Genomic DNA, 12949 nt, shown 5'->3' on the forward strand with positions numbered 1-12949 from the left:
GCCTGCACTGCACTTCCTCTGTAACTGTAACACTTTATTCTGCATTCTGTTATTGTTTTACCTTGTTCTACCTCAATGCTCCGTGTAATGATCTGATCTGTATGAACGGTATGCAAGACAAGCTTTTCACTGCATCTCAGTAGATGCGACAACAATAAACCAATTTACTGATTCAAGTTGCTACATGAAGTGGCAGCGTAACAGCTAATGTGACCCTTTACAGCATCAGTGATCAGGATTGAATTCCCGCCGCTGACCGTAAGGAGTCTGTACATTTTCCTTATGACTGCCAGGGTTTCCGCCCACATTCCAAACACGTATGGGTTCGGGTCAGTGAGTTGTGGGTGGGCTATGTTGGCTCTAGAAGCATGATGACACTTGTGGGCTGCCCCCAGCACAGGTTCGGGCTGTGTTGGACATTGACACAAATGATACATTTCACTGCATGTTTCTGTGTACGTGTGACAAGTAAAGCCAATCAGTTCTCTCTTCACCTCTGAGATGATAAATGCAAGAAAGGAACAGCTTTCAGAAAGCTCCAACTTACTCCAGCACTCACCTATCACTATATCAACACTCCTGTTGCTGTTTGCAGAGCCCTGCGACACTGCATCACTGCATCCGGAAATCCCAGAGATCTTCGAGGAGCGAGGTGTGACTTCCAGGTGGGTGTGCACCGGAATGGTGGGAACACAGCAGTCACAATACAGAACATCTGCGAAAGCTGAAAACATTCATACTGTTACTATGACTAATCTCCAATCAAGACTTCTTTTTTTATTCAACTGGGTGTGGCTTTTAGCAGATAGGACATACTTTTCTGAAAGGATTGTGAGGACTGCTGTGAGGATCATTGGGAGCTCTCTGCCACCCATGGAGATAGTGATCAGAAGCACTTTCTACATAGCACCGTCAGTGATCCCTTCCATGTCCAACAGTCTCTTTGACCTCTACCATCAGGCAGGAGATACTGTGGCATTAGGACAAGAACTACTAGGATGGAAAACAGCTTCTTCCCCCCGCAGGCCGTGAGACTACGGAACTCTCTGCCAACACTCAGGTCTCCTCACGTGTGAAGCACCAGTAACATGACCGTTTTTTTAAAAACTTGTATCATATATACATCGTATTTATTATGGTAATATTACTTTATATGTGTTGTGTGTGTGTGTGTGTGTGTGTGTGTGTGTGTGTGTGTGTGTGTGTGTGTGTGTGTGTGTGTTATATGCGCTGCATTGTGCACCTTGACCTGGAGGAACACAGTTTCGTTTGGCGGTATACCTGCGTATGGCTCAACTTGAACTTGAGACTACAAGGGCCAGGACAGAGACAAAGTCACTGATGGAGCACAGGCATTCTCCTGATCAGAATCAGGTTCATTATCACTGGCATAGGCTGTGAAATGTGTTGTTCTGCAGCAGCACTACATAAAAATCACAGGAAGTTGTGATACATTTTTAAAAATACTAGTACAAAATAAATAGTGAGGTAGTAGTCACCGGTTCATGAACCGTTGGGTAATCTGATGGCAGAGAAGAAGCTGTAGATAAAAGCTGAGTGCATGTCTTCACACTCCTGTACTTCCCCCATTGATGACAGTAATGAGAAGGCATGGCCTGGATGGTGAGGGTCCTCACATCTCATAGTACAATATCACTGGCCAGTAGTCAAAATAATGGATTCCTGCAACACATCTAAATACTTTTATAAATTCATTTTTTCTAACTTTATTGAATATTTAATCTTACCCTTAAATGCTGAGCTAGGTTAACAGATGGGGATGCAAGTGGAGAAAATCCAGCTGGTGAAATTAATTAGTTTCCACTTTCCATCACTGTGAGGATGGCTCAGCTTTCATCTGAGTAATGTGGCCAATGTGTACTGCGACTGCAGGCCACTCTGCCCTCTGTGTCAGTGCTGGCTTTTTCTGAATGACTCCCACTTCCCAGCAGTTTCTAGTGCATAATGGTTAGCGTGGATTCAGTGCGATGGAATTCATGACTACAGGTTCTACTGTCCTTTCCTTATCTCTTTGCAAGTTATAGCTTCTGATGTGTGAGTTTTCCAAAGCTCAGTGTCAGGTGAGGTGCTGGAGGATTGGAGGATAGCTAATGTTGTACTGCTGTTTAAGAAAGGCTCCAAGAATAAACCAGGAACTTATAGGCTGGTGAGCCTGACATCAGTGCTTGGGAAATTACTGGTGTCAGGCTGGTGACATCAGTAGTTGAACATGGAGCTCAGGAGCTAAAGGCACCCAATGGCGACTCCCTTCCTCGCATCTTCGGAAAGAGCTCTATTTCTATCTTTAATATCTTTATTTTTCCCTTTCAGGGTTCTTAGGAAGACGTGGAGTTACACTTCTCAGTTCTTTGCGGGAATGGGAGGGTCTCACGAATGGCCGTTATTCAAGATACCAAGGACATGGCCTTCCGAGTTCCGGGATTTCGTGGCTCTGGAGGTGGGTGGACTTGTGGTCAGTGCCTCTGCAGGGAATCAGTGTGTCGTGGGAGACGGAAGATCGAAAGCAGCAAGCTGGTTGCTGGCTGAGTGCCCAGAGACCCGAGTTCTTTGGGCACAGAGCTCGGAAAAAGCATAGAAAATAGGTGCAGGAGTAGGCCATTCAGCCCTTTGAGCCTGCACCATCATTCAGTATGATCATGGCTGATCATCCAACTCAGAACCCTGTACTTGCTTTCTCTCCATACCCTCCCGGATCCCTTTAGCCACAAGGGCCATATCTAACTCCCTCTTAAATATAGCCAATGAACTGGCCTCAACTGTTTCCTGGGGCAGAGAATTCCACAGATTCACCACTCTCTGTGTGAAGAGGTTTTTCCTCATCTCGGTCCTAAAAGGCTTCCCCTTTATCCTTAAACTGTGACCCCTCGTTCTGGACTTCCCCAACATTGGAAACAATCTTCCTGCATCTAGCCTGTCCAATCCCTTTAGAATTTTATACGTTTCAATAAGATCCCCCCTCAGTCTTCTAAATTCCAGTGAGTATAAGCCTAGTCGATCCAGTCGATCCTGCATGCCCACCTTCAATGACTGGTGTACAATGACACCCAGGTCTCGTTGCATCTCCCCTTTTCCTAATCGGCCACCATTCAGATAATCTTTTTTTCCCTTGTTAGGAAGGGAGAGAGCCTGTGGTATGTGGAATACAGGGTGAATGAGTAGTCTTTGGGTTTCTGCAAATCTGTGTCTTTATTGATGTTTTGCTGCACGCTTGAGTGCTCGGTGGGGGGGGCACTGATTTTTTTTTGCTGGTGCGGGGGAGGGGAGGATTGTTGCTTGCTGTTGTTTTTGAATGGGAGGGGGAGCTTTGGAGTTTAATGTACTTTTGAACCTATAATTCCCTGGTTCATTCTTGATGTGAGGGCTGAGCAGGACTACAACCACAGGTCATGGGTTAAGGGTGACAGGTAAACAATTCAAGAGAAACATGAGGGGAAACTTCTTCACTCTGAGGGCTAAGAGAGTGTGGAATGATCTGCCAGCGCAAGTGGTGCATACCAGCACGATTTCAACATTTAAGAAAAGTTTGGATAGGTACATGGATGATAGGGGTATGAAACACAGAAACATACAGCACAATACAGGCCCTTCAGCCCACGATCCTGTGCTGAATATGTGCTTTAGAGATTACCTAGGGTTACCCGTTGCCCTCTATTTTTATAAGCTCCATGTACCTATACAGGAGTCTCTTAAAAGACCCTACTGTATCTGCCTCCACCACCGTTGCTGGCAGCCCATTCCACTCACCACTCTCTGAGTAAAAAACTTACCCCTGACATCTCCCCTGTACCTGCTCCCCAGCACCTTAAACCTGTGTCCTCTTGTGGCAACCATTTCAGCCCTGGGAAAAAGCCTCTGACCATCCACATGATCAATGCCTCTCATCATCTTATACATGGAGGATGATGGTCCCAGTGCAGGCCAATGGGAGTAGACAGCTTAAATGGTAGAGCACAGACTAGATGGGCCTAACGGCCTGTTTCTATGCTGTAGTTTTCTGTGGCTCAATAGGGAATCCTGTGCCGCCTCTGGGCAGTTTACCATCACTCTGGTTTCTAGTTATCAAAGCTCAGAGCTTAAAGTTGAATTTATTATCAAAGTACAAATATGTTTCCATATGCAACCCTGAGATTAATTTTGTGGCCATTGACTGTAAATACAGAGAAACAATAGAATCAATGAAAAAATGTATACAAGGTATGCGAAAGACAACTAAGCAGACAAAAAATAATAAATAAGCAAAAAATATTGAGAACATGAGATGAAGAGTCGTTGAAAGTGAGTCCACAGATGGTTATGGTAACAGTAGTGTAGTGGGAGTGAAGTTGGTCCTCCTCGCGTATTTCACCAAAATCCCTCACAGCAGCTTCTGTTCTTTTAGTTATTAAATAAAATGCAGCTTACAATAGAGAGAAACTACAGTAATATCAAATTACTGCAGCTGAGGAAATCTGAAGAATAAAAACCGAGAAAAATTCAGCAGTTTGGTCACCATCCTTGGAGAACAATCAGTGACCATGCTCCTTGCCTCAAAAAAAGACAAGACCTTTGTTTCCTAAAGAGCCTCTACAAAGTGAGATGTATAAATGTCTGATACGGGCGACGATTCAAAAGCACTTCACACACAGCACAGCAGCATAGACGTCAGCACAACAGCAACAGCGACCCGAGTTCAGTTCCTGTCACCATGTGGGTCAGTTCCTGTCGCTATCCATAATCTCCCCATCGCCGTGTGGGTCAGTTCCTGTCACCATTCATAATCTCCCCATCACCGTGTGGGTCAGTTCCTGTCGCTATCCATAATCTCCCCATCACCGTGTGGGTCAGTTCCTGTCGCTATCCATAATCTCCCCATCACCGTGTGGGTCAGTTCCTGTCACCATCCATAATCTCCCCATCACCGTGTGGGTCAGTTCCTGTCGCTATCCATAATCTCCCCATCACCGTGTGGGTCAGTTCCTGTCGCTATCCATAATCTCCCCATCACCGTGTGGGTCAGTTCCTGTCACCATCCATAATCTCCCCATCACCGTGTGGGTCAGTTCCTGTCGCTATCCATAATCTCCCCATCACCGTGTGGGTCAGTTCCTGTCACCATCCATAATCTCCCCATCACCGTGTGGGTCAGTTCCTGTCACCATCCATAATCTCCCCATCACCGTGTGGGTCAGTTCCTGTCACCATCCATAATCTCCCCATCACCGTGTGGGTCAGTTCCTGTCGCTATCAATAATCTCCCCATCACCGTGTGGGTCAGTTCCTGTCACCATCCGTAATCTCCCCATCACCGTGTGGGTCAGTTCCTGTCACTATCCATAATCTCCCCATCACCGTGTGGGTCAGTTCCTGTCACCATCCATAATCTCCCCATCGCCGTGTGGGTCAGTTCCTGTCACCATCCGTAATCTCCCCATCACCGTGTGGGTCAGTTCCTGTCACTATCCGTAATCTCCCCATCACCGTGTGGGTCAGTTCCTGTCACCATCCATAATCTCCCCATCACCGTGTGGGTCAGTTCCTGTCACTATCCATAATCTCCCCATCACCGTGTGGGTCAGTTCCTGTCACCATCCGTAATCTCCCCAGCTCCGTGTGGGTCAGTTCCTGTCACCATCCGTAATCTCCCCATCGCCATGTGGGTCAGTTCCTGTCACCATCCGTAATCTCCCCATCACCGTGTGGGTCAGTTCCTGTCACCATCCGTAATCTCCCCATCACCGTGTGGGTCAGTTCCTGTCACTATCCATAATCTCCCCATCACCGTGTGGGTCAGTTCCTGTCACTATCCGTAATCTCCCCAGCTCCGTGTGGGTCAGTTCCTGTCACCATCCGTAATCTCCCCATCGCCGTGTGGGTCAGTTCCTGTCACCATCCGTAATCTCCCCATCGCCGTGTGGGTCAGTTCCTGTCACTATCCATAATCTCCCCATCACCGTGTGGGTCAGTTCCTGTCGCTATCCATAATCTCCCCATCGCCGTGTGGGTCAGTTCCTGTCGCTATCCATAATCTCCCCATCACCGTGTGGGTCAGTTCCTGTCACCATCCGTAATCTCCCCATCACCGTGTGGGTCAGTTCCTGTCACTATCCATAATCTCCCCATCACCGTGTGGGTCAGTTCCTGTCACCATCCGTAATCTCCCCATCACCGTGTGGGTCAGTTCCTGTCACCATCCATAATCTCCCCATCACCGTGTGGGTCAGTTCCTGTCGCTATCCATAATCTCCCCATCACCGTGTGGGTCAGTTCCTGTCACTATCCATAATCTCCCCATCACCGTGTGGGTCAGTTCCTGTCACCATCCGTAATCTCCCCATCACCGTGTGGGTCAGTTCCTCTCACTATCCATAATCTCCCCATCGCCGTATGGGTCAGTTCGTGTCGCTATCCGTAATCTCCCCATCACCGTGTGGGTCAGTTCCTGTCACTATCCGTAATCTCCCCATCACCGTGTGGGTCAGTTCCTGTCACTATCCGTAATCTCCCCAGCTCTGTGGGTTTTCCTGCCACATTCCACAGATACCAGTTCAGTTAATCGGTCACACGGTGTGATCGACTGGCACAGTAATTGGAAGAGCCTGTTATAGTGCTCTGAAATGAAATTAAAAGCAATAGAAAGGACTATTTTGAACTACAAGGATTTGAGTTGAAAATAGAGGATATATTTACAACAACTGAACCTCTGGATTCAGGAAACAGGGAGTCAGTTTTAAGGAAAACAGACGAGGAAACCTGAGCCAAAACATCTGCAGTGTAAGAAAAGCAGAATAGATTAATCCACAGGATTGCCAGCACGGTGTAAATCAAACAGATTTGAATGGGGAGAGATTAAAAGCTGCGGAGGAGTCGACGGCTCTACAGGTGTGCAGAGTAAGATCCTGCAAGCTTACATGGCATGGAAAACACTGCAGCAGACAGGAAGCCTCTACAACGGGTAGTCAAAACTGCCCAACGCATCACCAATACCAACCTTCCCAGCATCAAGGACATAGATACAGAATGGTGCTGGAAAAGGGTTAATAACGTCGTGAACGATCCCACCCAACCTATTCTTGGACTGTCTGTCCCACTCCATTCAGTGAGGACGCTACGTAGCATTGACACCAGGACAAACAGACTCAAAACCAATTACTTTTCCCAAGCAGTCAGGCTGATCAACACGTCCACCCACTAACCCATCTTCCACTCCACACTCCCAACCACCACTACTTTATCATTTCCTGTCAGTCACCTTGTGTACAGACACTCCTGTGCCTAGTGTCACTTTCTGGACAGGCAATCAATCTCTGTACATAATCTATCTGATGTATCTATTTTTATTGTATTTTATTACGGTATTCCTTATCTTATTGGGTTTTTGTGCTGTCGTGGATCCAGGGTAACAATTGTTTTGTTTTCCTTTACACTTGTGAACTGGAAATGACACTAAACAATCTTGAGTCTTAAGCTGCAAGAGGGTACCCACCTGTGCGGTTTAATGTGGATGCACTTTGGCTGTGTGGCGGGCAGCCCAGAATCTTCAGGCACACACAGTAAAGGCAGCTATCATCCGTATGCTCCTGCAAGCCCGTCTCCTCTATCGCATCAGCTGAAGGTGCATCTTCCGATGCTTTCAGCATTGCTTCCGTCAAACTGATCTGTGACCGCAGCTCCTGGAAAGGACTCCGAGAACACGAGGATGATATGGTGTCTGCAACAGAAGACAAGGGGAGTCTAAGCTAATGTGAAAGCAAAATGCCTGGGACCATACTGTTTAACAAGCACAGAGGAACAGATGGAATTTATTTACTTGGATTTCCAGAAGGCATTCAACAAGGTGCCACATAAAAGACTTATTGACTTATCCATAAGATGAGGATGCAGAGTTGGGGGTGATGTATTAGCATGTATAGAGGATTGGTTAACTAATAGAAAGCAGAGAGTTGGAATACATGGATGTTACTCTGGTTGGCAATCAGTGGAGAGCGGTGTGCCGCAGAGGTCGGTGCTGGGCCTGCAACTGTTCGCAATATACATTAACGATCTGGAAGAGGGGACCAAATATAGTGTATCTAAATTTGTTGATGATACTAAATTGAGTGGAAAAGTAAATTATGCAGATGATATGGAAAGTCTGCAGAGAGATATAGATAGGTTAAGTGAGTGGGTAAGGGTCTGGCAGATGGAATACAAAGTTGGTAAAAGTGATGTCATCTACTCTGGAAGGGTAAATGGAAGAGCAGATTATTATTTAAATGGTAAAAATATCTGGACCCCTTCCTTGAGGAAGGATATACTGGCTTTGGAGGTGGTACAGAGGAAGTTCACCAGGTTGATTCCAGAGATGAGGAAGTTACACTATGAGGAGAGATTGAGTTGCCTGGGACTGTACTTGCTGGAATTCAGAAGAATGAGAGGAGATCTTATAGAACAATATAAAACTATGAAAGGTATAGATGAGATAGAGGCAGAAAAGTTGTTTCCACTGATAGGTGAGACTAGAACTAAGGGACGTAGCCTCAAGATTCGGGGAAGTAGGTTTAGGATGGAGATGAGAAGGAACTGCTTCTCCCAGAGAGTGGTGAATCTCTGGAATTCTCTGCCCAGGGAAGCTACCTCAGTAAATATACTTAAGACGAGGTTGGATAGATTTTTGCAAAGTAGGGGAATTAAGGGTTATGAGGAAAAAGGCAGGTAGGTGGAGATGAGTCCATGGTCAGATCAGCCATGATCTTATTCAAGTCAAGTCAAGTCACTTTTATTGTCATTTTGACCATAACTGCTGGTATAGTGCATATTAAAAATGAGATGTTTTTCAGGACCATGGTGTTACATGACACAGTACAAAAAACTAGACTGAACTACGAAATAAAAAATAACACAGGGAAAGCTACACTAGACTACAGACCTACACAGGACTGCATAAAGTGCACAAAAACAGTGCAGGCATTACAATAAATAATAAACAGGATAGTAGAGCAAGGTGTCAGTCCAGGATTCGGGTATTGAGGAGTCTGATAGCTTGGAGGATGAAACTATTACATAGTCTGTTCGTGAGAGCCCGAATGCTTTGGAGCCTTTTCCCAGATGGCAGGAGGGAGAAGAGATTGTATGAGGGGTGCATGGGGTCCTTCATAATACTGTTTCCTTTGTGGAAGAGAGACCCCGATGATCTTCTCAGCTGACCTCACTATCCGCTGCAGGGTCTTGCGATCCGAGATGGTGCAATTTCCGAACCAGGCAGTGGTGCAGTTGCTCAGGATGCTCTCAATACATCCTCTGCAGAATGTGATGAGGATGGGGGGTGGGAGATGGACTTCCCTCAGCCTTCGCAAGAAGTAGAGACGCTGCTGGGCTTTCTTCGCTATGGAGCTGGTGTTGAGGGACCAGGTGAGATTCTCCGCTAGGTGAACACCAAGGAATTTGGTGCTGTTTACGATCTCTACCGAGGAGCCATCGATGTTCAGCGGGGAGTGGTCGCTCCGTGCCCTCCTGAAGTCAACAACCGTCTCTTGTTTTGTTCACATTAAGAGACAGGTTGTTGGCTCTGCACCAGTCCGTTAGCTGCTGCACCTCCTCTCTGTAAGCTGACTCGTCGTTCTTGCTGATGAGACCCACCACGGTCGTGTCATCGGCGAACTTGATGATATGGTTCGAGCTGTGTGTTGCAGCACAATCGTGGGTCAGCAGACTGAACAGCAGTGGACTGAGCACGAAACCCTGGGCCCCCCCGTGCTCAGTTTGATGGTGTTGGAGATGTTCAGGCCCAGTAGGCTCAGCTTTTCAATCAGTTTCTGAATGGAAGAGCAGGTTGATGGGTCAGATGTCCTACTCCTGCTCCTATTTCTTATGCAGAATAAGAATAGCCCTTAACTCGGCAGTGGAGTTATCGGGGCACCGTCATGACGGTGTTTCCAAAGCAAGCTATTCTTGTTTTTACGAGACTGAGTTGCTAGCTCAACGCTCAACCCAACTTGGATTCGAACTCGGGAACCTTCGCTTCGGAGTCCAGCGCTGATATTATTGCACCACCAAGCGGGACATTCCTTATGTGCTTATGTTCAAAAGAAAGAGAGGGCATACAACAAAGCAATATTTGTGGGAAGATAGAGGATTGTGAAGCTTTTAAACCTTACAGAGAGCAACTAGAAGTATCATTATTTGGAAAAAGATGAAATAAAAAATCAAGCTAACAAAAAATATCAAAGTGGATAGCAAAAGCTTTTTCAAGTATGTAAAAAAAGAGATACAATAGTGCGTACAGGGCCACTAAAAAATGAGGCCAGAGAAGTAACAGGATACAAGGAGATGGCAGGTGAACTAAATGAGTATTTTGCATCTGTCTTCACTGTGGAAGACACTAACAGTGTACCGGATGTTGAAGAGTGTGAGGGAAGAGAAGAGGGTGCAGTTACTATTATAAGGGAGAAGGTGTTCAAAAACCTGAAAGACCTAAGGGTCCATAAGTCACCCAGACCAGATGAACTGCATCCTGGGGTTCTGAAAGAGAGAGCAGTAGAGATTGTTGCTGCATTAATAATGATCTTTAAAGAACCATTAGATTCTGAGGACTGGAAAATTCAAGTCACTCCACTCTTCAAGAAGGTAGAGAGGCCAGTCAGTCAGACCTCAATGGTTGGGAAGATGTTGGAGTCAATTGTTAAGGATAGGGTTATGGAGTACTTGGTGACACAGGACAAGATAGTACAAAGTCAGTATGGGTTCCTTCAGGGAAAATCCTGCCTGAAGAACCTTTTGGAGTTCTTTGAGGAGATTACAGGTTGGATAGATAAAGGGGATGCAGTGGATGTTGTCTATTTGAACTTACAGAAGGCCTTTGACAAGGTGCCACACACAAGGCTGCTTTCTAAGTTAAGAACCTATGGTCTTACAGGAAAGTTACTAACATGGTTACAGCATTGGCTGATTGGTAGGAGGTAGCGAGTGGGAATAAAAGTACTCTTTTCTGGTTGGCTGCCAGTGACTAGTGGTGTTCCACAGGGGTCGGTGTTCAGACCACTTCTTGTTATGCTGTATATAAATGATTTAGATGATGAAAGCGGTGGCTTTGTTGCCAAGTTTGCAGATGATATGAACATTGGTAGAGGGGCAGGTAGTGTTGAGGAAACAGGTAGGATGCAGAAGGACGTAGACAGATTAGGAGAATGACCAAGAGAGTGGCAAATGAAATACAATGTTGGAAAATGCATGGTCATGCATTTTGGTAGTAGAAATAAATGCTTGGACTATTTTCTAAACGGGAAGAGAATCCAAAAATCTGAGATGCAAAGGAACCTGGGAGTCCTTGTGCAGAACACCCTAAAGGTTAAGTTGCAGTAGTTGGTGGTGATGAAGGTAACTGCAATTTAAACATTCATTTCAAGAGGTCTAGAATACAAGAGCAAAGATGTGATGCTGAGGCTTTGTAAGGCCTCACCTTGAGTACTGAACAGTTTTGGGCTCCTCATCTAAGAGAAGATGTGCTGGCATTGGAGAGGGTTCAGAAGAAAGTCACCAGGAATGAACGGGTTATCAGACAAGGCCCAAAGCTGCCAAATGCTCCTCATATGTTAACCCGTTCATTCCACAGGCAGCTGTAGAGGCCAGGTCATTGGGTGTATTTAAGGCACAGCTGGATAGGTTCTTGACTGGACACAACACCAAAGGTTACGGGGAGAAGGCTGGGGAGTGAGGCTGAGGAGGGGAAAAAAGGATCAGCCATGAGTGAATGGCAGAGTAGACTCGATTGCCAAATGGCCTAATTCTGCTCCTATGTCTTATGGTCTCTTATGGGATGCCAGAAGCGTTTTTTTTTAAAACACAGAGTGATGGGTGCATGGAACATATGTCAGTGGTAGGGGCGGAGCCAGGGGCATTTAAGATACCCTAAAGATAGGCAAATGGATAATAGCAAACTGGAGGCCTATGTAAGGGGGGTGGTAGGGAAAGAAAAGGTGAGATTGATCTTGGAGTAGATTAAAAGGTCAGCTCGAAGGGCTTGTACTGTGCTGTAATGTTCTATGTTCAGAGGAGAGCAAGCTCCCTGATCCTGGTGTGCAATCTATCTTCAACGGTGACTGGTACAAAGCTGAAGTGACTTATATTTCTACGCAGGCGTGTCACCAGGAGGAGATATGTTCAGAACAGGGCAGTACTCGAGTCCTTCAGCAAGGCAGGAGCCGACACTGCGATTTGTGTCTCAACTCCCTAGCGTAGGTGACAACATTGTAGCCCAGATACAATGCCACTGAGTTAGAGACACAAGTACGCATCTCACCCCTGCAGCTGACGTTTTTAAAAGAAAACCATTGGCCTCACTAATTTTCTCAGTGAAGCTGAAGAGCCAGTATCTGCCTCATTGCAGTTCTCAAAAGTAATAATCTCATAAATGTCTCCTCAGTTCAGAGGAGATTAGCAATGGACATGTAGAATGTAGTTGTTAGCGAAACTTGATAAACTGATGAATATTCACCTTCATCTTCAGATTCACGCCCGTGGACCGAGTGATCTTCGGGTGGGCTGCATTTCTGTTGGAAATAAGGAATCTCCTTCACCTGTATGAGAAGCAAGAACTGCTAACGTTAATTTTGTGGCTTCATTTGCACACACTGACTACATGCTAATCTTCAGGTTGGAGCAAATTTAACACACATTAATTTAAAAATTACAGAAATTTAATTTTTTTCCCATAAACAGTGTAGACAACAAAAATTAACTGTCTTTTTAAGTGGCATTTCACAGAATAGCTATTGATTTAGAAGTGAATCAACTTTCAAAGAATAGCTTCTCCCCCTGAACCCTACCTTACTAATTTTGCTCTCTTTTTTGCACTAATTTTTCAAAAATGTTTACAGATGTACTGTGGAGAGCACTGACACTGATTGCACCATCAACTGGTGTGGGGTCGGAGGGAGGCTCTGCACAGGATCAGGAAAGGCTACAAGAAGCTGTA

At 45.8% G+C, this 12949-nt stretch overlaps 1 protein-coding gene across 4 annotated transcripts in view; it reads right to left on the reverse strand.

The window, feature by feature from the left end:
- The window catches only part of rictora (RPTOR independent companion of MTOR, complex 2 a), a 202564-nt gene that overhangs the window by 9782 nt on the left and 179833 nt on the right, over positions 1-12949 (reverse strand). For 3 of the 4 annotated variants that reach the window (XM_059974240.1, XM_059974242.1, XM_059974243.1), the window contains 3 exons: positions 12470-12569; positions 7484-7708; positions 560-724 (listed from right to left, as the gene is read on the reverse strand). In XM_059974240.1, coding sequence (XP_059830223.1) covers positions 560-724; positions 7484-7708; positions 12470-12569 — 490 coding nt within the window. The remainder of the gene's footprint in view (positions 1-559; positions 725-7483; positions 7709-12469; positions 12570-12949) is intronic. The other variant, XM_059974241.1, reaches the window with a different exon arrangement.

Source organism: Hypanus sabinus, chromosome 7, assembly GCF_030144855.1.
Source record: "Hypanus sabinus isolate sHypSab1 chromosome 7, sHypSab1.hap1, whole genome shotgun sequence".
In the NCBI taxonomy this organism is placed as follows: domain Eukaryota; kingdom Metazoa; phylum Chordata; class Chondrichthyes; order Myliobatiformes; family Dasyatidae; genus Hypanus; species Hypanus sabinus.